Genomic DNA, 26238 nt, shown 5'->3' with positions numbered 1-26238 from the left:
TAATTTTTGTGGACAAAATTACGTTGGATCAATTGATTGGATTGGTTTAAGTGTCACAGGACGCATTCACTGACTTCTAACGAATGTCATCTATATATCACATACATCACGAAAACTTGCGCTTTTAACACTGAGTGACTATATACTGTTTTTTATGCTGTACATGTTACTGAGTGTACTTTCTTCCCAATAATATTCTACCCAAAACAACAGTGTTCACTGATTTGTGACTTGGTTCTCTTATTTGTTGGCATTGACACTGTTCGATTATTAGTATGATTCTGAGTTAGCAAGGCTGACACACCTGGAAGTTACCATGTACCAACAAAAACACTTGGGAAAAATTAGATGTACAAACAAAAACAAAACACCAAGCTTTGATGAGCTGGCACTTAAAATCAGTATGATCTATGGCACAAAGCAACTGAAAAATGTTAGGTAATGATTTGAAAATCATTTGTTGCTGTGAATGCGTGTTTTTTGAAGAGAAACAAACTCTATAGGGGCCTCTACAGGACAAGTTCTTTAATGTAATTTATGTGGTTAGTTTACTGTGGTGTTTTCAGCATATGCATGCATGTGGATGACATCACAATTTTACCAAAACATACTCGCAATATATGTAAATGCAATTACAGATGTGTGGCAATAATAATCATTATTGAATTTGCTTTGAGGCAATGCTTAGACATCTTTGCCAGCCAAGGTTCGCTTATTTGGCCATCATCTCACCACTGCACTTTAGCAGATATTATTTAGCAAAACATATTTGAGTCTGCCCTCTCTTGTCATTTTCTTCAATGCATTGTCTAGTCAAATTGCTCGTTTATAGCTACATTGCAGACAAAATTGTACGGTGGAGGATTTTCTTCTCAGACATTGAGCAGTCATTAAACAATCAGTTATGTGAGAGCAATTCAATCTATTAATTTGTTTTAGGTGGAGGCTCCTTGCTGTATGAAGTGACACATAGAATCGATTGTGGTGTCTGCATCAAATACGCATTGTTACAGGGTCAAGTCATAGTCTACCTAAATAGTTTGACCAACTGTAAAATTTATTCACATGTTCACCAGGTTGGACAGATAGTATCAAAGTCCAAATCACTGTCGCCGTTGAACAAAATCCCTACAGTTTCGTCCTGAAGTTCGTCGATGTCGTCACACACAATTTGGACTTAGCATTTTTAATCTACGGATTTTGCTGTCAGCTTGGCACTTTTAATTCGTGTCTAATCACAATAAAGAGACAAGAAAAAAAGGGTTGCATGCAAACAACTTGGTGACAATGGCACACAGTGCTTTTGTTTACCATCTGTCAATCATCTTTGACCTTTAAGCATCAGCTTTACTGATTGGCTAATGATGACATCACGACTAGTGTTTCACCATATAGGTCAAGTCAACATTGATTTCTTATCAGACTAGACGCTCATCAATCATGGTGAAAGTTACCATTCATCATTTTCTGGCAGTTGGAATGTCTCACTATGGATATCTCAGTGGGCCTGAAATAGAAAGAATTTTTTTCTCCAATGACAGAATAATAATTTTCATGACAGAAATGCAAAGGCTGTGAGGAAAGATGGTAAAAAAGTTGTCAGTTTTCGGCGTGACATTGCAAAATTACTGGCTCACGTATGGATTCATAAGCTGCCACCAAATATTTTGTAAAGCCAAAACAACGTGCTTTCAACCGCTTTCCAAGGTACGGGTTACTGCAATATTGCAACATTGGTTACACTGTCAATGACACTGAAGCCAAACGAAGCCAAACACTTGCATTGCAGGTCTCCCTATACTGTAGGATTTTGCTTGAATTGTTTCTAGGAAAGCACGAACCAAACAGCCCTTTTCAGGGCCATGACACATTTCAAAAAGTGAACTATCGTTTCTGCTTTAATATACATTTTTGTAGACTTGCTGACTTATGATTCTGATTAAAAATCTTGAAAAATAACTTCCTCAAAATAAATGTAAATTACGTAAACAGCGGTGAACGCGCTGCCCTGAAGGCAGAACATGAAATTAACTATTTTGCTGTCAGTTATTTCGCGTTCACCACTCGTTTTATGCAATTCAGATTTATTTTTTAAGAATTCAAGAATTAGAATCACAACAGACTGCAAAGAAGTCAACTGTTAATACAACGAGCAAAAAATAGTTTTTTTCAGTTTTTTACCTTGCCCGTACCATCAAAGATGGAAGGGAAAGGTATATTAAGGTAGCAGAATAGTTTTTTGGGCACTTTTCTAATTTTTTTGTGAAAATCACAAGCATAGCTCCATAAGGCATGCCACATACATTAGTATATTTACTTTTTTGAAAAAATAATATCTTGTACAAGTAAACTGGGTTTTTTCTTGTGTGCAAACAAATACCCAAGTTTTTGTTTATCCAGTGTACACCCCACCAGTACTTCTCATTAATATTCATGCCTAACAAACATAACTGAACTGGGGCTAAGCTATTTACAAACAACTGATAAGATATCTGTTTGTAGTTTACACACAGCTGATAAGATATGTGCAGTGCTGTGTTTCAAGAGGAGGAAGCTGTACAGCAAAGACAAAAAATAACTTTTGAAACACAACACATTTTGAATAAACAAAACGGTACATAAGTATATCACTCCAACGTATTGCCGGATTCTGCCGTAAATTTGCTTGGGCCGTTTAACGGTAGTTTGGGTTTTTTAAATTTTTTTTTTATATTTTGGGAAGAGGAATTTACGTTCTAAATGGTATTTTAAATCTACAACAATCAATCTGCTTGAAATGATACACCATTGTGCGGGAACTCAGTTGTAGATTTTTTTTATATTTGATACATTGTAGCTTTTTATGACCAGATCATGGGAAAAGGCCTTGTTCATGTGGACGGCGCAATTGTTACGATCTCCTCGGCGTATATTTACACTCTAAGGAGCAAGCAAAGACACTCATTTCCAAAATAATAATTTAATTAACAATGCCAATAAAAATAAAATAATCCCACATGTACATTGAATTATAAAAATGGCAATACGTTTACAGTCGTACATTTCATTTGGTCATCTACAATGTTCGTCGGTATCATTCACAAATACTTGAAGGGCGTCTGATTTCTTCACCTTCAAATTCTGGGTCACTGTCTTCGTCCAAAAAATCAAATTCGTCATTTAGCTTCCCCAGCTAACACCTCTTGAAGTTTGCTGTTCAGTGACTCCACCATTAGCGGCTTGGTATTCACAGCAGTTTTTCATTTCCTCAACGACGGCACTTACAACGGCCCGGTAAAGGATGTTTCCCAAGAAGGCCGACGACGCATTAATTATGGAAGTGGAAAATATAAACAGACCAGAAAAGTTCGTAGCAACAAAAAGACACCTTGTAGCCTCCTCATAGCCATAACAACAAACCAAGTGGGGTTGTTTAGTGTCTGTCAATATTTTAGAACACTGCATTTTCATTGGTCGAATTACGTAGAAAGAATCGTCAATTGAAACAAATATTACAGTCTGTTGACAGTGATTGATCACTCTTATCATGAGCGGAAAAGAAAAAAGTTGTTATCCTCAGTCGCTGTGACTTTTCATGGAAAGAAAGTGGCAAGTTTAAAACGTGATGCAGCAGGGTTATTGGCGAACATAATGGACTTGAATTTAGCTGCTACCAAAGTCAGACCAAAGTCCGTCGTACCTGCAAAAAGAGTGTGCTGTAAGACGTACACTTGGGTGAGGTGGGGCGGCGTACTCTTCGAAATTGCTTTAGGCTTATCCAGGTAAAATGAAAACTAAACTTGCATGAACACTACAAAAGGTCCCTCCCGAAAATAACAAAAACGGACTCGCCGGCTAGCAGATTTACAATATTTTCGTGTTGAAAATTGACTACATTTTCCCAAATCCACACTTAAAAAGAACTTACCCGACAGCCGCCATTTAATTTTCTACCGTATTCTACACAAGTTTGCTCGCGGGAGTCTGATAAATAGTGTGGAAGGTGTTCTTCTGTCTCTAGAAGACTTTGAAACTCGTGGAATACTCGAGAAAATAAGTTTGCAAATCAAACAGCCCAAAAATAAATACACTATATTGACAAACACTTCAACTGCCTAGTGTAGTATTTGTGCTGTTTGCTACCTGCAAACAGAACCGCCTACTTTGCATAATCCTAGCTGTAATGAATGACGTAACCGTTCGTTATCAGCACAGACCGTCTCAAAACTCCATAACGTGAAAGAAAACGGTAAAAAAATACTGTTTTTTTACAGATATAAATGTTGATTCATGATTTTTCTTGAAAACAACCTTCAAAGTAATTTATTTACTATTAGCCCATATAAATTTTGCTGGTAAAACGGGAGTTAACCTCGATTGAAGTTTATAATCATAAAAGTGCCGATTTCTTGGTGTTCGGTTTCTGGCAATTACCATTGACATAATTATAAATGGCGTTTCAGTGAGTAGAGCTACGATGTCGCCGTTCAGCTTTTCGTACTCTTGAATATGTTGGCTTCGTATCCGTATTTACATTTTTGCGAAATTCTATCGCGTATTTTCACAAACCTCGCGCAAACCACCGATATACACTAACTTCAACACCAAAAAACGTGCTTGAAATTTTCGGAGAGGAAAAAAAAAATTAATGTGAAAAATAGAAATACGGATTTAAACTTCATGACCCTTGCTTCAAGACAGTGTAAAGTTTTTGGCCGCATGCATGACTGTAAAGCTGACATTTTATAATGTATTCACGTTAGATCATTATCAGTTGCGCCGATTTTCAGAATCACGTGACGCTAAAACAAACACAATGTTCACAAAATATTAATAATAGAAAAGTACAAATCAAGAGCTTTCCAAACATATATAGATTATATGGTTTCTTGTAAAATTTATTCTGATAATAGGTGTTTACATTTTCCATGCAAAAAAACTATCCTGCTACCTTAAAGAAAAAATTTTGTCCGGTGTTGTTGTTGTCGTTGTCGTCGTCGTCGTTAATAATTGTTATTGTGTGCATAATAACTTTACTAATTCTATTCCAAACTTAATCAAACTTGGTCACCTTATTCATCAGTATAAAGTCTTCCCTCAGTTTGAACAACAGATGTCCTGTATGAAAATATCATGCAAAAATTGAGAAAATCTGATAAAATATTTTGACTGTTTCTACTTGACTGATCACTGGTGATACACATCAAAGGTCACTGATCTGAGTGGAAATATGCATTGTTGTATGTGTTCAATGAAGCAAATGATTTATCTTGTAATAATATCCTTGGTAATGTATCTCAGAATCCCATACTGGGTTTCAAAACCAACTCATGGAGAGATTGCACAGTCTGATACACATTTGCAAACCTACCAATAAAATCTTTACAGAAAACAAGATGTCAGAAAATCAATATAAGCACTCCTATGAACTGGGTGCCTAACTTTGATCAAGATCTGAAGCTAATAGAAAATCTGTTCAGTTCAAAGTTATCAAATCAAAAACAATACATAAAAAATATATTAAAAGCAAAATATTTCATCCACCTTTTAAAACGAAAATTATTCTAAAATATATGTATTCTGTATTTGACAAACAGTTCAATCGACAAATGAAAACTCACAGGAATATGTTTCAGCTATTAGAACAGAATGATAGAGTTTTTATAATACTAGTTTAAAAACGCACTTCAAAGATTGCAGTGTTTGAAGATGTAGATTCTCAGGAGGCAACAGTACTGTTGACTTCTCCCTCCACTGGACACAAACTATTTAAGTTGATTTGCATACAAAGCAGAGCTTGCAACATGATAGCTATTCATAAAAGGTGTTTTTTTTTACTTTTCATATAATACAGTAGTCACACAATGAGGCAGTTCATATTTGTCTCAGTGAATCATTAATTTTTGACAGACACCTGTACAAAGTACTTGGACTAAAGCCAGCTAAATTTTTCTGTTATCTTGCATGTTTTATGAATCTATTCACATCTAAATGCAGCACTTTTTTTTTGCAATGAGACATTTGTTTTTATTCTAAAATATCTGAATTACTTTGAATAAAGCTGGAAATTATGTTCCTTAAAATAATTAAACAAATAAGATACCAATGTTTTTGTAAGATATTTACATCTTTTAAGGACATTTGGTAGACTGATTCCCCTCTGTTGGTTCAACCCCAAAACTTGTTTGTATTCAAAATTAATTATGACAATGCATATTTATATTGAAACAAACTATGATAAAGGGAATTATATTATACAGTCAAACCTGTGTTAACGACCACCTGTGCAGAGCGGCCACCTGCTCATAGCGACCACCTTAGTACAGTCCCTTCGCAGTTTACACGTTAAAGACACTGGATAGAGCGACCACCTGTCCAACGCGACCAGCGACCACCCTATTGTAGACCTATTCACACTTTAACCTTTGTATAACGACCACCAACATTTCCATCAGACAGTCTTGGCAAAAAGACAATAGCTACTTGCGAATCGCTAACAGGAAAGTGGCCATATGTTACGTTCAGATTACCGAGTACGCAATCTTTAGGGCTAATAGACAGGGGTGACCATCGCAACTTGGTTTGTGAAGTTGCGAAAAAGTAAAAAAAAAAGTTGAATATCATCTGAATGTAACGTCTGGAGACTGGAAAGATTTTAACAACAAATTAAAACAGTTTCATTCAAAGTTTGAAATGAAAAACTAGCTTGTTTCCGATCGGTACTATACTATCGATTTCCAGCCGGCCAACGGCACTTCTGTGGACTGTCTCGCACATGAAGAGCAAATTCCTCCCGCCTCGAAAACAAAGAAAAATGAACCAGTTTTATTAAATGAGAGATGTTTTATTTACCTTGTCGACATGAAATATCCAAACAAAATAATAAAACATTCGTTTATTTCGTTTTCCTCGCGGGATTGCAAAATCCGACCTATTTTGGCCGCCATACTGTTTGTTGTTGATCGTTATAAATTATGCTAATGAAGCTAGCGCATGGGCAAAACGTATTGTTACTGAGGGGGCATCTCAGGGTTATTCTCAACGAAAGATGTTTTCTATTTTGATCCTCTTTTTTTTTTTATAAAAGGTAATATCAATAATTCGCAATCGAGAAAATTCGTTTCGTTTGGGCAGTTTTGACACGTCGATGCTTGCAACAAATAACTGTAAAATTGCGTGTACGATCATCGTGTTTCATTTCCGGTTCGTTTGACTTTCTGATTCAACACCGAGAGTTGGAGCAATGGTTATGAGTTTGGTAAATTTTGTTTATTACCAATGTTTCTTCATTTTTAATGCTTGTTTGTTTGTTTTTTCAAACACGGCAACTTTTCCTGTGCATTTTGTCACAGTGTACAATCGACAATACTAACGATGGGACTGATTGCCGCCTGTGATGGAATATGTGTAAGAGACTGGGGAATAAGACTGCGTGGCGAGAGTGTGAAAGACTGAGCTGAAACGCCAATGCGGCCGATCGTTGACAATCGTTCTTATGCATTAAATACACCAATGAATCCATGGGCAGAATCACTTGGTTTCAGTGAATTTACATGATATAATTTGTAGTAAAAAAATAAAGCTGTGTAATTATCCAGATGAAAATGAGTGACTTTTATTAAAAAAGACCTATTCATTGTACAATGTGTAGGTTTGTTTTTATGTTTTGCTTATGATCTCCCTTAAAATTCCCGCCCTAATTAATATTCATGATTGAATGAATGAATAAATTAGGCCACCTCCATATAAAGACCACCTGTCTATAAAGGACAGTTTGGCTCAGTCCACTGACTGTCCTTTATAGACAGGTTTGACTGTATAACAAAGGGCAAGGTCACCAGAGTTCAACTATGTTTTTTATTCAAGTGTAGAAAAGACCCCTGGGCGTGTGCCCAAACATGACCTCAATTTCATTATTGTATTGCAAAATTGGGGGGTGGGTGTTTGCCCTGGCATGGGCTCTTACCCGGACATGGGCGCTTATCAGACAACTACGGTAAATGTAAATGCACATTGTAATGCTGTTAGTTAACTCCAGATTCACTGTTTTGTAAGGATGGGCGATATTTTACATAAGGTGATCTGCTACCCACTCAAACGCCTTCAAGCAATAGATACACAAGATTAAATTCGAGTAGTATGTTTGCAAATACTTAACAGTGATATTAAATGCAATTCAGGTTTCTATTGATGTTTTTGGTCATTTTTTTTTGGTTCATTAATTTGGCCCAAGACAGTGCACATAAATTTGTCGCACGTCCACTACTTTATAATCTAGCATAATGCATGTGATAGTTTGAGTGGGCATCTGATATCTGTGAATATCGCCCATTTACATTAATGTTGGATCAGTGCTATTCTAGTCTGCGTCATGTTGACAAGTCGCCACTTAATATCACAAATTAAATATAGAACAAATAGACTTTTCAGATTTTAATGGAAAGCAAAAGACAAAGTTCACACAACATAGACAATATGAATTGCTTCTTGTTCATGGTTGTTTGGACTGTCCTTGAGCCAATGGCTGTTCATATGCATATGAATCCTGTCTTGTCATACAAATTTGTTGTGTGTTAAGTTATTTGTTGATGTTAGTGTTAACTGGAGTCAAAGGGTGATACTGGTAATACAAATTTCCCATATATCTTCCATGGGCAGTTAAGATAATAGTAAAGAGTGTATTTTTATTCAGGCACATGTTTAGCATTTTTTAATTTTCTTCTAAAAACAGGCTTACAGCATGTCATATTTTTACAATTTTTTTTTCTAAAAAGCTAAAACAAAATAAATTTTCAACTGAGTCTTGGGCTATTTTTATTTACACTCTGTATGGAATTCAAATTTGTTGTGTTACTGATCCATGTTATTTTGTTCTTTGGTTCAATTCAAAATAGCTGACAGGTGGCCATTTTGTGTTATTTTTTTTCATATCCTACATAATCCATCTCTGACATTCTTTGCCAAACTCAGTACAAAGACAAGATAGAATGTTATTAATATTAATTTGTGATTTTATTTGATTTGATTATATTCATATACATATTGACTACATTTCTGCAGTAAAGTCCTGTTTTCAATTAATCTGGTTGTGAAGAGCACATGTGATGGGTTACTAATGCAAATTATTTTGTTTCACAAGATTACTGCTAAATGCTCAAGATTTAAAATTCTGAACAGAGTCTTTTATTGCGAATGCTTGACTACTTCAGGGTGTTGTAGAACCTATTCATGGAGCTTAAAACAGGAAATTGTTTTTGATTCAATGCTATCATGATCACTGCCAAAATTGCTTTGGGTAAAACTATTTTTATTAGATTTGATTCTGATTATTTAGAGATAAAAGTATCTCATCTGTACATTTTGTAAGGTCAATTAAAGCATCACCGTGTGTTAGGAATTGTGCTTGATAAGGATGTGTATATTGAAACTGAAAGCCCAATTCACAAAGTGGAGCGAACACCATATTAGTCATCTCATTTTTACCTATGCCTCAATGGCCACTTTATCTATGCAAGTTTAAGTATGTCAAAAGTGCACCCCCCAATTTGTAATTGTGAAATTTCTATTAAAACGATAACATCTATAATTATAATTTTACCTGGCCCCATGGATTTAATTTAGCAAATTTCAGTCATAAGTAAAAATAGCAAAATATAAACCCTATGAAACCTTTATTGCATTTACAGAAATCTATCACAGATGGCACCATATTCTAAAGCGTATTTGTTGTCCCTCTATGATATGATTTCATTCATCTTTTGTTTCCTTATTTATTTTATTCCTTGATCTATATATTTACTTGGTAAATAATGTACCACTCCTACCCTTTGCTATTTCACTACAAAAATAATCTGCTATTCTTGCCAATAAACAAGGAAGTATTACCATGCCTGTGTTCATATTTTTAACTTAGAAGCTTGTAGATTAATAATTATTCCTTTTGCACAAAATATATCTGTAAAAGTAATTAATCAGGTGACTTTTTGTGTTGCTTTCACACTTTAGTGAGAGAATGTGCTCAGACACTTTACATTTTGCATGAAGATAACTTGAGTTATTCGTTAGCTGGATGCCTTGATCTTTATTATATTTTTGAATCCATGGTAACATTTAAAACATAACAGTTAACACATTATGTGTGATCTAGCATATATCGTAAAATGGCAGCTATTTAAGGCTAAAATGCATCCAAGTCACACATTTTCACCAGATACAATGTATGCATTTACATCAGCATTTATGTCAGGATTTTTCAGCCGTGTTTCTAAATAACTGCAACTAACTTCAGTTTGCATTCTATCTGCAATATGAGTGTAACCACCAAAATAAATAATAATAATAAGACATGAATGTCATGTACAGAATATTATGTATGCATACATATGCTATTTTTCACAAAAAAGACTATTACCAAGTACAGCATCGAACATTTGATGAACAGTAATTTCCTGTTGCCTGGCCTAATTTCAATTTCCTCAAAAGTCCAAAAGGCGTTGAAATGAACCCTAACAGACACAATTTAAGTTAATTTTCAATTCATACCCAAAAAATTTGTCAATTTTTGTTCCAATCTTCTGAAGGAAAGTATAGACTATAGACGGGACTGTTTTTGAATTTGTGTGAAAAGAGGAAACTGGTGGTGAAAAGGTTAAGGAAGTTCAATACAGTTTCATTTTTCTTATGTAATTATAGGGCACGCAATCCATGCTCATTCAAATACATGCTCCTACGAGAGAGTCAGCATAATGCCAATTTGGAGATACCGACACTCTGTTTTGATGTGGGGGGTGGGGGTGGGGGCGGTACGTTCCCACCAGACGTATTAAGTATAACTTAAAAAGGTAACCTGAGTTTAACTATGTTTGTGATATTGTTTTCCATGCCATTTATCTTCAGTCAAATGTGCAAGTATTCCATTACCTACTATATAATGACGTAGAGATTAGATTTAACTGTCTGAGAATTCCTTCTTAATTGTATAAGTATGTCGATAAAACTGATTTTATATAGTGTCTTCACTCTGCAATAAAATCTGTTCAGTTTGACTACACTGATAAAAGTGTTGCTTTCAGTCCCTGACCTTTTAGAAAGTAATTGACGATGACTTGTCAATATGTTAAACTCACATAAAATCTAAAAATATCTCATTACAAGTCAAAGGTTTTATTTTAAATTCATGATTGTACATAAATTATGTGTAAAATCCAGTCTGTGGAGTATGAAAGGGAAATCAGAGCATTACACCAACACTTGTTGTATAGCAAGCATGTAGTTAAGTGTATACGTAGAGCACACAGGATGTACATCCGTAATAATTAGCCTGACCTCTGACCTGTTACACACTGTGGTTCTCATGATACCTGTGGTGAGATTCTGTGTCGGACATTTCTGCATATTGCTTGGCGGCCACGCTGTACATGTATCTACAAATATGACTACTGTTAGTCTGATATGATTCACTGCTTTCATGAGGATCAAATATCAAGGATATTTATATGTGCATTTGACATTTCAAAGGTTTTCATGAGTCTGCTGCTGAACTGCTTCCGTCATTGTGTATTGTAGAGTCTAGTGACTTCGGGTGCTGGCATTACCACGCTTGATATGCCCTAGCTGTTCTCGCCTAAGACGTTGCAGTGAATCTATTGTAGATATCTGAATGACTAAAAACACCACAGGCATTATATCTGAAGCTACAAGATGCTTCAACCAGTTGATTGTCTTCTGATGTGCCATTGAGCAGGACAGCAGTAAATTATCATTGATCATCATCTAAATATTGGTAGCTATAGTAACCAATGTTTTCTCTATCTTTACCCCAGTCTCCCATCGTCCAGGCGATTTTCCATGGAGACCCTGATGAAGTCAGAGCACTGATTTACAAGAAGGAGGACGTTAACACACAGGTAAGCATCCCTACTCTTTGTCACCAAGATAGTGATGCTGCATTCTTCACATTTTTATTGTCTGTTTGAAGGTCAGTTCAACCACTCACAGCTACATGTGGGAGTATCCCACCCAGCATCAAAATTTACATCATCTCTAAGGGGTTAACCACCAGAAATTCCAGGGGTTAGATTTGGAGGAAAATATTTTGCTCTGAAAAAATAGAAAACATTTGAAAAAAATAAAACTGATAAAATTGAAAGCTAATTAGCGTACAATATACTTAGATACAAATAATTTATTTGTTTACATTACCATACAGTACACCCCCCCCCCCCATTATCTAATAGCCAATCCCTTAGGAATGGATTCTCTATGAATAATCTGTTTATAAACGTGTTTATGTTATGTTATGTTGTGGTAATTATCAAAAATAATTTTTTGTTGAATCCTTTAAAAAAGCATTAATTTTCTTTGATATTTCATCATTTTGAATATTTCATCATATTTACGTTCATAGTTTTTCTAGTGAAACAATAAGTTGTATTGAAATTCTCAAATGGTTTTAATTCACTATCTGCAAAAATGAAATAAAAAACCTGTGAATAGTATTAGATATCTTTTAATGAGTGTATTGTGAAGACAATGTATTCTAAACAAACTGAATTCATCTTGACAAATCAGCTTGTTTGTTGCTTGGAGCAATTGAAAGTTAACTAAGGACCAGTGTCCCATTGTTTGAAATGCCCCCCAAGCTTTTTGCTAAACAACAAACAATCAGCATGTCATTATGGATTCCATCAAGTGTAAATAATGTGGTCGGATTAATTTATGAAGTAGCTTAACATTTATCATAATTTTCATATTTAGGATTCTATTGTCACAGAAATTAGCATCTAAAATGAGCTTTATTGTGCTGAACTTTAACCTTGTGGTGTGGTAAGGTATTTTAACACTTGAGTTGATATGATAGCTGTACTATGTGCAGTAGTTTGTCAACAAAATTCTGTTCATACATGTTTCAATGATTGATTGGTATTAAATTCTAATAAAAGTCCAAATAGTGAAAACATGTAAAAGTAAAAATGATTTATTTTGTTTGATATATTATTTTTTATTTTAAAAGTATCAGACAGACACTATTAACTAATTGCAGCTGGTTAATTCACTTATTTAGCGGTAATTTTATTTAATAATGTTACCTAACTAGCTTAGCTTTGAGTGATTACTTGAGCTAATGAGTCTGAATGACCTTTGCTGAAAATAGCATCAAGTACCGCCAAAATTATTAAATGACATTCAATAATACCTACCAGCCTGTTATATTTAGATGAATAATTTGAATAATGTTCATATAGCATACGTTTGTGTCATAATATATATATATATATATACATAGGATTCTCCACTTCTCTGACGTTTTATATTTCACGTACGTAGATTCCTATTTTAACTTCTGAATTATTCATTTTTTTTACTTGAGATTTGTAGAGGTGAATCACCTGAGTTTTGTTCTCAACACGTGATTGCATCTCTGACTGTTAAAAACTCAAGTACTTTGTAGTTTTGCATAATTACGTCATAATGCATTTAGATTGTCTTTTTGTTTGAAATGCCAAAAATTTCTGCAATTTTAGTTTGTAATTGTGTATTATATGGTATTACATAAATTTGTCGATAGCCTGTCCAAGCTATGAAAACCCATTTTATTAAATTTGACATCTTTTTATCTGACCTGAGCTTTTGCACTTATGTATGCATACAAGAAACGTGCTGCATGTACCCACAGCCTATTATGTGAATGTGTTCCCTAAATGTATTTGATGTTGATAAGCAGGGAAATCCAGCACCTATGCTAATAATGGCATACTGTAGAATACTTATTTTCGCTTAGAATTAATTTTAGCTATTTTCGCTGAAAAAATGATTCAGTGAAAATAAAATCCAGTGAATATATCATTATTCCCATATTTTTACATTCAACTCATCAAAAATCAGTGAAAATAATTTTCATACAAAACACCCAAAAGGTCTATACAGCAAAAATTAATTCCAGCTAAAATAAAGTATTTCACAGTAAGTACTACATGCGTGTAGTTTATAATTCTGATATTAGATGTTAATGCTCATTTTTGGTTTTTTTTCCTAATATTTTATTCACATGGTTCTTGGAGATTATAGATGTTGTCTGAGACCCATGATAGGTGGATCCCAAGTTCAAATCCACCACTCTTCTGAAAGAGCATGTGAAAGCCAATTGTCAAGATTCATGTGACAATAGGGATGAACCTTTGTTACCCTTTTCACCAATAGACTTTCTCACCAAAATTTTCCTGCTCTCTTTTCTCATTATATACTTAATATTTTTCGTAATTAAACCCAGATGTTGGAGCTAACAGACAAAATTTTAGTAAATTTTTAGTTTCAATCAAGATTTTCAGCAATTTTTGTCCCAATCTTCTGTAGGAAAATGCAGACTATAAACAGAACGTTTTGTGAATTTGTGATGGAAAGAAGAAACTGGTGGTGAAAATGGTTATTAATGTGTGCAGATGCTTGTGGCTGGAGAGACAAAAGTGACATTCAATGGCTGGAATAAACATAAACAAAAATTGTGCAGTTTTATTTGATGAATTGCGAGAAATTTTAACTTAGGTGTTGAAAGTGTTAATGACATCGTTGGCATGCTGGGCATTATGTATCATCATCACCCCCCCCCCCCAAATGAGCAATATTTCAGATCAGAAACAAAATTTTATCAAAATTGTATTCTATCCAAAATAGCACTCACATTTTTTGAATCAGTCCAGTTTTGAGAAAACTACACTTGCAGTTGAACTCGCAAGGTGCAAATTTAATACTCACTTATAAATTACATTGTATTGAGTATGTACAAGTATTGTGTAAATTGTTAGCTATGTATGATGAGTGCTGTTCAGGAAGCATATGCTTATTTCTAGGTTGAAATGCAATTATTTTATTTTATTTATAGGACATGGAAAGACGATCACCACTGCATGCAGCGGCATATTGTGGCGAGTCAGAAATTGTAGACGTTTTAATTCAGAGCGGTAAGTTATCTTTTGTTTTTATTGCTCAGTGAAGTTGCACTTGTGTAATTGTATATTCTGGAGTAAGTGCATTTGCATTTACTGTGCTGCAAAAACGATCATGAATATGCAATCTTGCATGGCAGTAAAGGTGTTATGTTTCAACGATGCAAGTTTCCAGCACTTTATATTGACCTTTTTGCAATCTCGGGTCTTTTTCTTTTGAAAACAGCTAGCTACAGCAGCTAAAAACGATTTAGAAACACTGTTACATGGAGTGATTAGGCGAGCTATGCTATTAAGATGTCTACAAAATTGCTTGAATAGCGTTGATGATAATTAGTTTAATAATTAATATGGGAGAATGATAGATGAGTGGTATGACAACTAACCTTCAAATGGCATGGCTTGCAATCAACATATAATGCCTATGTAGCTTCTTAATTTACTGAAAAAATTATTTTTTTTAGAACTTTCAGATTAATCAATTAAAACTAGCAAATGTTGCAGACATTGTTTAGATATGTTCGTAATAGGAAGTAGGAATCTGCAAGCCTGGTATCCAATCTCATAAAAAAAATATAAAGCATATCATATGTTATTTCAGTTAGGAAAAAATTTGAAGTACTACAAGTGTTTGATATCAGGGGTTGAAATACTCTGGTGCACACTGCACTATGCACATAGATTATTAGCTAGTGCAAGTAAACTCAAAATATAATGTGCACACTGCACTATGCACATAGATTATTAGCTAGTGCAAGTAAACTCAAAATATAATGTGCACGCTGTGCATGTAGAAATTAACACAACATTTCCTCATTATATTCACTAAGCCTAAATTAAGTTCAACCAATATTGTAAGACAACTAAAAAAAAAATTTGATTTAAACTTTAAAAGTGGTGCATTTCACAAGTTAGTGCAGGTAAATTTCAAATTCAACCTGCACACTGTGCATGCAGAGAATTTTTTTTATTTCAATCCCTGGATATATTGCTGAGTGAAAGGGTTCATCAAATAAAAGACAAAGCAAATAAAATGAGGTGGGTACAAAATTGATTTCCATGGACACGATGTCTTTGTCATTTCCCCAATACCAGTAGTATTAATCGCTATTTTGGCGGAGTTTTTAAATTGATAATTGGTCAAAATACCTGACTTGGTTTGAGTTTCTTTTTCAGACAAAATGTCAGGACATTTTTTATCAAAAGTGTGTTATTGTGTCACCTAAAATTTTATTATTGTTTTCTTATTTTATTAATTTGACCAACATTTAAAAATATCATTATTGACTTGACACAGTGTTTTGACCATGGCCTTCCATGGATACTACTTTGAACAACTAAATTAAAACAGTCATCAGGGTGTACCATGCCCTCTATCAGCCTCCCATTGCCATGCAAGCTTCTCTGTATAGTCCACAAAACACACTGAAGGTTGTGTAATAATTCATGAGGAAAACTACATTTTCACCAGCTAAAATAATTCAAAAATTGTGATTTTCAATAGACATATACATGATTTTTGATTGAATTTTTTCCCATCAGACGTATTATTAGTACCTTTACATTTCTATGAAATGTTTTATTGAGCATTATTTTGTTGAACCGTGAAAGTTGTCATCTGTGCATGCAACAGAGCCATAGTGTGTCATTGTTTACAAACAAGTGTCTTTTCATGAGTGTGTGAACTCAATTCAACTCAAGGACTCAATTCCTCTATGTGCACAGATGACAACCTCTTCCGCTTAAGTAATTGCTAAATATGTTCCGATTGAACGTTATTGTTTTAATGACTGCCTTAGGACGACTTGATATTGAAGCATTCCATCCTGATCAAATACTAGTAGTGCCCTTTAGTGTTAATTCTCCCTGATTCATATGTTAATTATTAATATTGATACATATGCAAATTATATATTATAATGCAAATTAACCCCGTGTTTGAGCATTTCCTTGGGAATGACACTGATTGAACTATCATTGAGCCCCTCTTACTTTTATGCTTGCTGGTTATATTGTGATATATACATAGATACATATTTTTAACCTGCATGCAGTAGTAAATCTTAAATTTAAATATACAACTAACAAAATATGTTTGAATTAACTCCCAATCCATTCAATTGATTGATTATAACACATATAATTGCTGGTATTACAGGTGCCCGTGTTAACACCAAGGATAACAGATGGTTAACACCTCTGCATAGAGCATGCGCTTCCAGAAGTGAGGTCAGTCTATTTTCTTACAATTGAGGTTTCATCATATTCACACATCTCTGAAGATCTATTATTAACCAATCACTGGTAGTTTAGTTGTTGTTTTACCCATGATGGGTGGAGTCAACATTTGGCCTTACACTGAACATAAAAAAAGGGATTGACCCATCTATCCCACTCAATTGGGAAGCCAAAGCGAGTAGAAGAGATTATCCCAGTAATACAATTTGAGATGCAACTTTGGAGGAACCTTGGATGAAGTCTGCTGCTGCTTGTGTTTGCCTGGCTGACTCCTGGATACTGGGGTAGCACATATCATAACATTTCATAGAGAGAGAGAGAGTAGGCTCACAGTCATGTTGTTCCAAACATGGATACAGTTTCTGTGGCTGAATTCACTGTGTATAATTAGCATTCACTCTTACAATAACAATATTCAAAAGAGGCAGCAGTAACACCCATTGTCTGTTTCTGTCATTCACCTGACAAAAGTAATTTTTAAATATAACATGGCAACACAAATGCTTTATTAGAATCACACATACATCAACAATTGCATTTATGGTATGCTGGATAATTAGTCCCCGTTCGGACAAAGTTCGAAAAATGGGACTTATAATTCGATCTCTGTGCGTCTGTGCGTCCGTCCGGAGTCATATCTCAGAATCCCTTGGACCGATTTCCTTCATTCTTTGCATGTGCCTAGTACTTTATGTGGGACATATGCACATGCAGTGGTTTAGAGATTCGATTCAAAATGGCCGACTGGCAGCCATCTTGTTTTTTGAAAATGTTGTATTTTGGACATGCTTTGTCAGTTTTCATTCAAACTTGGTACATAGATTATACATGTTAGGATACATGTCCATGACGATTTATTTCACAATTGGATCAAAGATGGCCGACTGGCAGCCATCTTGTTTTTTTGAAAATGTTGTATTTTGGACATGCTTTGTCAGTTTATATTCAAATTTAGTACATAGATCATACATGTTAGGATACATGTCCCCGACCGTCCGTGAGTTCCTGAGTTTGTCCGTCCGTGTGTCTGTGTGTCGGTCTGTCCAGAGTCATATTTCAGAATCCTGTGGACCGTTTCCGTTCATTCTTTGCATGTGTCTAGTACCTTATTTGGGACATGTGCACATGCAGTGGCTTAGCGATTCGATTCGAAATGGCCGACTGGCAGCCATCTTGTTTTTTGAGAATGTTGTATTTTGGACATGCTTTGTCAGTTGTCATTCAAACTTGGTACATAGATTGTACCTGTTAGGATACATGTACATGATGATTTATTTCGCAATTGGATCAAAGATGGCCGACTGGCAGCCATCTTGTTTTCTGAAAATGTTGTATTTTGGACATGCTTTGTCAGTTTATATTCAAATTTAGTACATAGATCATACATGCTAGGATACATGTCCCGACCGTCAGTGAGTTCCTGAGTTTGTCCGTCCGTGTGCTCGTCCGTCCGTCCGTCCGTCAGTCTGTCCAGAGTCATATTTCAGTATCCTGTGGGTCAATTCCGTTCATTCTTTGCATGTGCCTAGTACCTTATTTGGGACATATGCACATGCAGTGGCTTAGCGATTCGATTCGAAATGGCCGACTGGCAGCCATCTTGCTTTTTGAAAATATTGTATTTTGGACATGCTTTGTCAGTTGTCATTCAAACTTGGTAGATAGATAATACATGTTAGGATACATGCCCAAGACGATTTATTTCGCAATTGGATCAAAGATGGTAGACTGGCAGGCATCTTGTTTTGTTTTTTTATGCGGTATTTTGGACGTGCTCTGTCAGTTTTCATTTAAATTTGGCACATACATGTACCTTATACATGTTAGGATGCATGTCCATGACAATTTGTTTCAAAATTCGGTCAAAGATGGGCGATTGACAGCCATCTGACTTTTTGGCCTTACTACTATATTTCCACAATTTATGTACCATTTTTATTCGTATTTGGCACATACATCATACATATCAGTGTGTTTCATAATCAGATCAAAGATGGCTGTTTTTATTTTTGGTCATATTACTACTACACAGAACACGTGTTTTGATGTAAATAAACAATCTGTTGTATACGCCACTTGGAACTCAAGTTTCAAGGACACGCTCGCGACAATCCTCCACTTTAATATGACGAGCACAAAGAGAACATTTTCAATGACTTGTTACAATATGAAATATTTTGACGATAGACACAATGCTGATATTAATATTTAAAACTGATATACATAATAGTTTGATAAAAAATTTAGCCAATAAAAAAGTATGTTCATTTACTCTAGAATTAACAAAGAAATTATAACAAAAATTTTTAAAAAATACCTCTATCGTAACTATCCTGAATCTTATTATGTTAATATTATTATTACTTTTTAGGATGTTGTAAAGGTATTGATAAAACACAACGCTGATGTTAATGCGAGAGACAAGAATTGGCAGACACCGCTACATGTTGCTGCTGCTAACAATTCTGTGAAATGTGCTGAAGCGATTATTCCACTCTTGACGAATGTCAACGTTAGTGATCGTCAAGGACGCACTAGTTTACATCATGCTGCTTTCAATGGGCATATAGATGTAAGTATTTTAATTATTATTGCTTTCTGTGTATGGGTCGCCTTGAATTAAATTAGACAAATGTGTGTTTGGTTGTTTCCATAGTATTTTAGATGCCACACCTTCTGCGTATTTGAATTTAATTTTTAAAATCGACTGATTGCCAAAACATGTCACATTCATTTACAGTAATTGTCTACCGTTAACAGCTAAGGAGGTATGGTAGTCAAAAACACATGGTTTAGCTAATCATGCCAACTCTATTATAGAAAGATGCTGTAATCTGTTTGATCTATCTCATTTGGAATTCAAGAAATTATTAAAAACTATATGAAATAGAAATTATGATACATTTATATGTAAAATTGTTCATCATGCTTGTATTTTCTTTATAGTTCAGGGTTCTCCACCAGGGTTTTTTACAGGGCGCCGCGCCCTGTTATCTGAAATTGGCGCCCTCTTTAAATTGTCAGCGCCCTGTTATATTTCCTGTGCGCCCTGCATGGTCCCAGACAAAGAATTGTTTACAAAACAGGCCAACACTTCCGAAGATGATTCATCGTGCTCAGGGTAACTGGTTCATTGTTTTAAGGTGCAACTGTGAAAATTACGGCTTGTTATCGTAGCAGGTCACCATGAGGTGATAACACCATCAAACAAAAAGTTTATTCAACACGATTAAAAATGAACATGTGGCCTAGAAAAGTGCATTACCGTACCCATATTTTTACTGCCAGGGTGACGTCAAATATATAAAATCGTTATCGGTAAAACCATTCGTTAAACATAAGGTCTATGGTTAAAACCAAGTTCACGCCGTGACTAGGTAGCGGCAACATCGTCACCGCCGAGTGGAACAAAGGCAGCAACCGGGCAGCTATGCACTTGCATGGTCGGTAAACGACCAGCGCAGCCGACGTACCATCACAGACATTGCTGATCACCAAGAAGTCCACACGAATGCTTGCTTGAACATGTAAATGTTTATATTTAAATGTCACTATGCTTTCAACTCGCATCATAAGTGGAGGAAATAAATTTACTTGTGTTCTTTTGGAACAAATATTCTGATTGGTTGTTTTTCGCGTCAATGCGTGGCTTTGGCCAATCAAAAGCATCGTTACATAGTATCAGGTGCACACAGTAAAATGAACTGTTTCCGGGTCATAGCTGTTTTCAACGAAGCAGACATCAACAAACTTTCGATTCGAATGAAAATTATTCTTTTAAGTATGTATTTTGTTTTTTTATACCTAATTCTATTATTTGTGAAAGTAACTCTTAACTGCAGATCGAAAATCTTCTATTGTGTACATTTTATTTCGTTTGATCACCTTGGTTTTTTAATGAATCAATTACGAACGTTTGTGCGACATACATTTTATTTTGCTTCGTCCAAATTAATCTAAATCATAAATATAAATTTTTGCTAAAAATTAAATAAAGCATGTATGGATCTATTTGGGAAAATAAATTAACAAACTTGTTACGTCTTTTTCTGGACGCGATCATTACTTGTAAACAACTGATGTCGCCGCTTGAGGAATCGTGCAGCTAAAATCAGCTGATTGTACGTGCTGACGTTTACTTAATAATAGCTCTTCAAAATCCCTATTCATTTTGTAATAATAAATATATATTATGAATATGTAATAATATGTAGATTAATAGATTATTTGGTTTCCATTTTTTAACATCCTTGCCAATGATGCACGTTTCAAATGTGCCACGCCCACTTCACATTGGCGCGCCCTGTTTAATTTTCAAACCGTGGAGAACCCTGTAGTTATGGTTTATAGTTTGTCAAATGTTTATTTTGTTTTCTGTTTGTGCATTTTAGATGGTTGATTTACTGTTATCCAAAGGTGCCAGTATAAACGCATTTGATAAACGTGACCGTAGAGCCATTCACTGGAGTGCATATATGGGTATGTATTTCTGCAGCAGGTATAAATGTAAAAAAAAAGTGGAAATAAGTTTTTCCAAATGTTTTTTTCTTCTTCTGTAATTAATACTACCGTACTCGACCGTACCCCCCAGTTTTGCCCAATTTTTATATTTGGGGTCACATTCGGCAAAGCGCCCACCCCTTCAAAATGTAACTAATTTAAAACTTGGTCTTGCGTAACGAATCTTGGTAATCGTTTTTATATAATACAGCATGGATATCGATTGCTGTGAACATGTTGTGAATGCGTAGAACACGGTAATCGTGCGTAAACTACGCTTCGACAATGACCTGTTAATACAAGTAAAATGCGATAAATATTTCATGCCATATTCAGTTTACCTCTCAAAAATGGCTAGTTACTAGTTTTTGGAAATAACCATGTCGTTTATTCGCTGAAATCAATTCCAACACATCATGCTTCAACATCGATTATTCACTTCCGCATTGCGTTACCGGAAAGTCTTCGGGAATTTTCGAAGAATTGCGTCAGTACAACACAGCATTCTGATTAGTTAATAACCAACTTGACCCATTAGGTCAAAGGACGCTGCTGTAGGTTAAATCTGCAATTGCAACATGGCGGAAAGTGATTTTCATCGAGAGTTTGCGTACGATCCAACAACTTCGTCAGTGGAAATAATATGACAATTTTGACTTCGACTGTGTTCCAACAGACTCAAATGTTTTTAATTCCGTAAATTATGGTGGTACGTAATTAATATTGCAATAAAATGTGCGTATTTTTTGTGATCATTTCTGTTTCTTCATTGTGAAAATCAATGACGACGCAACTAATTTAGTAATTTGATTTTCCCTCAAAGACGTAATCTGTCACGTGGTAAATAAAAATTTTTATTTGCACTTTTTTTCGAGGGTGGTGCTTGGATAAGCGCCCACCCCTACAAAATCGTGATTTTCTGAGTTGAGGCCCCTGGGCGCTAACGCGGTCGAGTACGATATGTTCATCCTATGACATATCCATGTTTGAACAGCTAGCTAAAATTGATCAGCCAAGGGTAATTTTAATATAGAGAACTGTGTTTAGTTATGAAATCATTCATTTAATATAGAGAACTGTGTTTAGTTATGAAATCATTCATTTAATATAGAGAACTGTGTTTAGTTATGAAATCATTCATTTAATATAGAAAACTGTGTTTAGTTATGAAATCATTCATTTAATATAGAGAACTGTGTTTAGTTATGAAATCATTCATTTAATATAGCCAATCTCTGAATTTACATCAATGCTGTTAATAATGTTATTTATCACAATAGTGTATTAGTATCTTGTCTAAATGTAGTTTGTGGAACCTTGACATTTGACTTTCTGTTCTCAGCATTACATGTACTGTATGGGGGCTTGACAATAAAACTTATTCTAATTTATCAATAGAATGTATTGTTTCGTTCACAAACCGGTGAATATTCCTGCATTATCAAATTATCCACAAAAATTAAACCCAATGACAATTTCTTATTGAACAGTATTATGATATTCAACATAGCAAATTTGATTCCTGATCTAAAACATCTTTTTTTGTTTGTTTTGGAGAAGCTTGTTAACCATGATGGTTTGTATGATTTAATACAATAGGTCATGTAGACATTGTTAAAAGACTGATCAGTCATGGTGCGGATGTCAGATGTAAAGATAAAAAGATGTATACACCATTACATGCTGCCTCCGCTAGTGGTCAGATTTCTGTGGTCAAATTATTACTCGACATGGGAGTAGAGGTCAGTACAGGTTATTTTTTTTTAGAGCTACTTTGAGAGAACCAAGGATTATTATGCAAAATATTTGATGGTCAAAATATGTTCAGATTGAGGGAAATATTTGTTGATACAGCTTTGGAATACTGCGAGCCACAGTAATTTGGAATCAAAAACTAATCTTTGTGAAAATATAACACAATCAAATGGAAAGCAGAAGTAATCATCATTCGAAAGTGATTGAAATTTGAATAATTAGTAAATATCTCCTGCAATTCAAAAAAATTTAGATCATTAAATGTAACACATAATAGCCCCTAATACAGCTGTATGAATGGTCTCAGTGTGCAATTTAATATTGTACATTACTTCAACGAACTTTACCAATTTACAAATTTTTACTAAGCAAAGAAGTATACCAATTTTGATATCAAGTCATCATGTTGGATAGATTAAGGAGACTAACAGTTAACACTGTTTTATTTAGATTGACGTACCAAATGCATTTGGTAACACTCCTATGCATGTAGCATGTCATAATGGACAAGACGTAGTTGTTAATGAACTATTATTGTATGGTGCATCAGTCAACACTGTGAATCACAAAGGACAGGTGAGTGATATATTCCCAGTTTAATTTATGATCCATTGTAGCAAAGTACAGAACCTTGTCTATTTGACAGATTTAGTGTATACTCTCTGTGAACACATTAACCCTTTGACCACCTTTCACAAATCAATCTTTTTCCAAAAAGACCTGTATGCAATGGGAAAGTAAGCCCAATTGGTTCAAAAAATAAACAAATTCTAGAAAAATGCTTGTTTGATTATTTGCTAATACAAAAATGTAGTAAAACTGTTATTACAATCTGATAAACAAGATCCATGTGAACATTTAAAATTTGTTCACTGTATATTCCTATAAATATGTGCATTCCAATATGCACATGACTGTTATTGAAAAAAACAAAATCAAAGTGAACACTGCTTTTTAGTCCTTTGGACCAACGGTCCAACGGACTAATGCTATCACAATCTGTAAGCCGTAGGCCGTAGTCCGTGTGCTGTAGACAAAGATATCTCAAAAACCCTTCAGTCTATTTTTCTGAAACTTGGCATCATGATAGCTTGTGTGAATATCTCCAGGACATTTTTTTTTTATTTGGCTTGAATCATTTTAAAATTACTTTTTGGCCCAAAAACCCCCCAAAATCAGGCTTTTCTAGTGTAGGTAATCTCTGTCAAATTACCATACATGGTGAGTGGCACAATTTGCATAGTAAATATTTTGTGTTATTTTTCCTGATACACACTTCTCTTATCAAATTGTAGTTTCATAATAAAGAATGTATATTATTTGATGTGTTCATGTATGTTGTGATAGTTTATCGCATAAATTATTCATTTAATGATAGATTAAATAGTACTAATTTGAATTTATCACGCATGCGCAGTTACGCATAAAACGACCATTCGATGATATGGCAGTGTGATTCGATGTTTCAAATTTCGCACTGAAAATTACAGTATAGCAATTGTTTTGATAGAATATAATGCCTGATGTGTATTTGTGATTACATGGGCGCTGTCTTAATAAAGTAGTGTGTGTTATTGGACGAATTGAACACTTGCTGCGCTGTTTTATTGCACGAACTAGGCACTGACAGGCAACAACCAGTGTAGCTGTGGAATCATAGCCCTATGTTGCTGACCGCATTATTTACGTGACTGACTCTACAAAATTAAAAAAAAGACGTCCAAATGAAATTGTTAGGGCGAAATTCGATTGTAGGTCGCACCAAAGAGCTACGGAACCGCAGCTACAACCAGTGGCTATATTCATAGCTGCGGTTCCATAGCTCTTTTGTACGACTGACAACTGATTTTTACATTTTTATTTATATTCGTAGTATGGTTTTGTATCTTGTCAGTCGCCTCTGGGGCCGACTAATACCGTCGAGTAATAAAAAAGTCGGGCGGCGACAAGAGAGCTATGAATCGCATACGGCTAATCATCGAATCATGATGGAATAAATACACGAGGTACAGGAACGTGTGTTCAAGGTTAACCTCGATACAATGCTAGTAATAACTCCTAGCGTATCCCGGGTGTCTTGCATCATGGAGTGCATTTAGAAGATAAGTATGTTTTACGGCGTGTCACTGAGAAAATATTAAACCGGTGCTGATAGTGCGACATTGCACTGATTACCTTCGCATCGCTTGAGCGTGGATGGTCTGTGCGAATGCACATGAAATCGTGTGAAATCGCGGTTAGTCGTGTCTGAGCGCAAACCTATTATTCAACATCATCGGAAGGTACTGACATGTTTCACTGAGAGAATATTAAACCAGTACTAACAGTATGACATTTCACAGCCCTGTGTAAATGTTCCTGCCGCTAAAAACTGTAGGGTAGCGTACACATGGCTAGGCATATATTTCAACGAGTACCGTTCGCTTCACCTGAGCGTGGGTGGTCTGTGCCTGGAGGTTTTTTTTAGCTTCATGGTCTGTGCGAAGCACACGAAATCCTAATGCGGTCAATCATGTCAGTGGGTAAACACACCAATATTATTCAACATCATCGGTAGGTACTGACATTGTTTCCTTGGCCCCGTGAATCCTAAAAACCGATCGAAACGCGACTCGATGTTGTCAACTTGTCGTTTTCAAATTAAACATTTTGAAGAAAAAAACGAACTCGAGCGTCGACGATAGCATTATGTTGATATATATCCAAAAGTTGTAAAGACTAAATGTAATTTTATTAAATACAGCCAAATCAAAGTCAGCTTGGACATTCAGTTGTGAGACATCACAAAATAAACGGTGCCAGCGATAGATTTCGCGAACGAAAG

The 26238-nt window shown here is 35.0% G+C and overlaps 1 protein-coding gene across 3 annotated transcripts in view; it reads left to right on the top strand.

The window, feature by feature from the left end:
- The window catches only part of LOC100370913 (uncharacterized), a 51874-nt gene that overhangs the window by 2274 nt on the left and 23362 nt on the right, over positions 1 to 26238 (top strand). For all 3 annotated transcript variants that reach the window (XR_014929933.1, XR_014929934.1, XM_006818790.3), the window contains exons 2-8: positions 11802 to 11885; positions 14858 to 14936; positions 17080 to 17150; positions 19531 to 19731; positions 21551 to 21638; positions 23259 to 23401; positions 23865 to 23990. Coding sequence is in view for 1 of the 3 variants with exons in the window: in XM_006818790.3 (XP_006818853.2) it covers positions 11802 to 11885; positions 14858 to 14936; positions 17080 to 17150; positions 19531 to 19731; positions 21551 to 21638; positions 23259 to 23401; positions 23865 to 23990 (792 nt within the window). In the remaining 2 variants the exon portion in view is untranslated. The remainder of the gene's footprint in view (positions 1 to 11801; positions 11886 to 14857; positions 14937 to 17079; positions 17151 to 19530; positions 19732 to 21550; positions 21639 to 23258; positions 23402 to 23864; positions 23991 to 26238) is intronic.

The sequence above is a fragment of the Saccoglossus kowalevskii genome, chromosome 7 (genome assembly GCF_978046115.1).
Source record: "Saccoglossus kowalevskii chromosome 7, keSacKowa6.1, whole genome shotgun sequence".
Taxonomy (NCBI): domain Eukaryota; kingdom Metazoa; phylum Hemichordata; class Enteropneusta; family Harrimaniidae; genus Saccoglossus; species Saccoglossus kowalevskii.
Note: the sequence above shows the minus strand (reverse complement) of the source record. Positions and strands in the feature narration are given on the sequence as shown.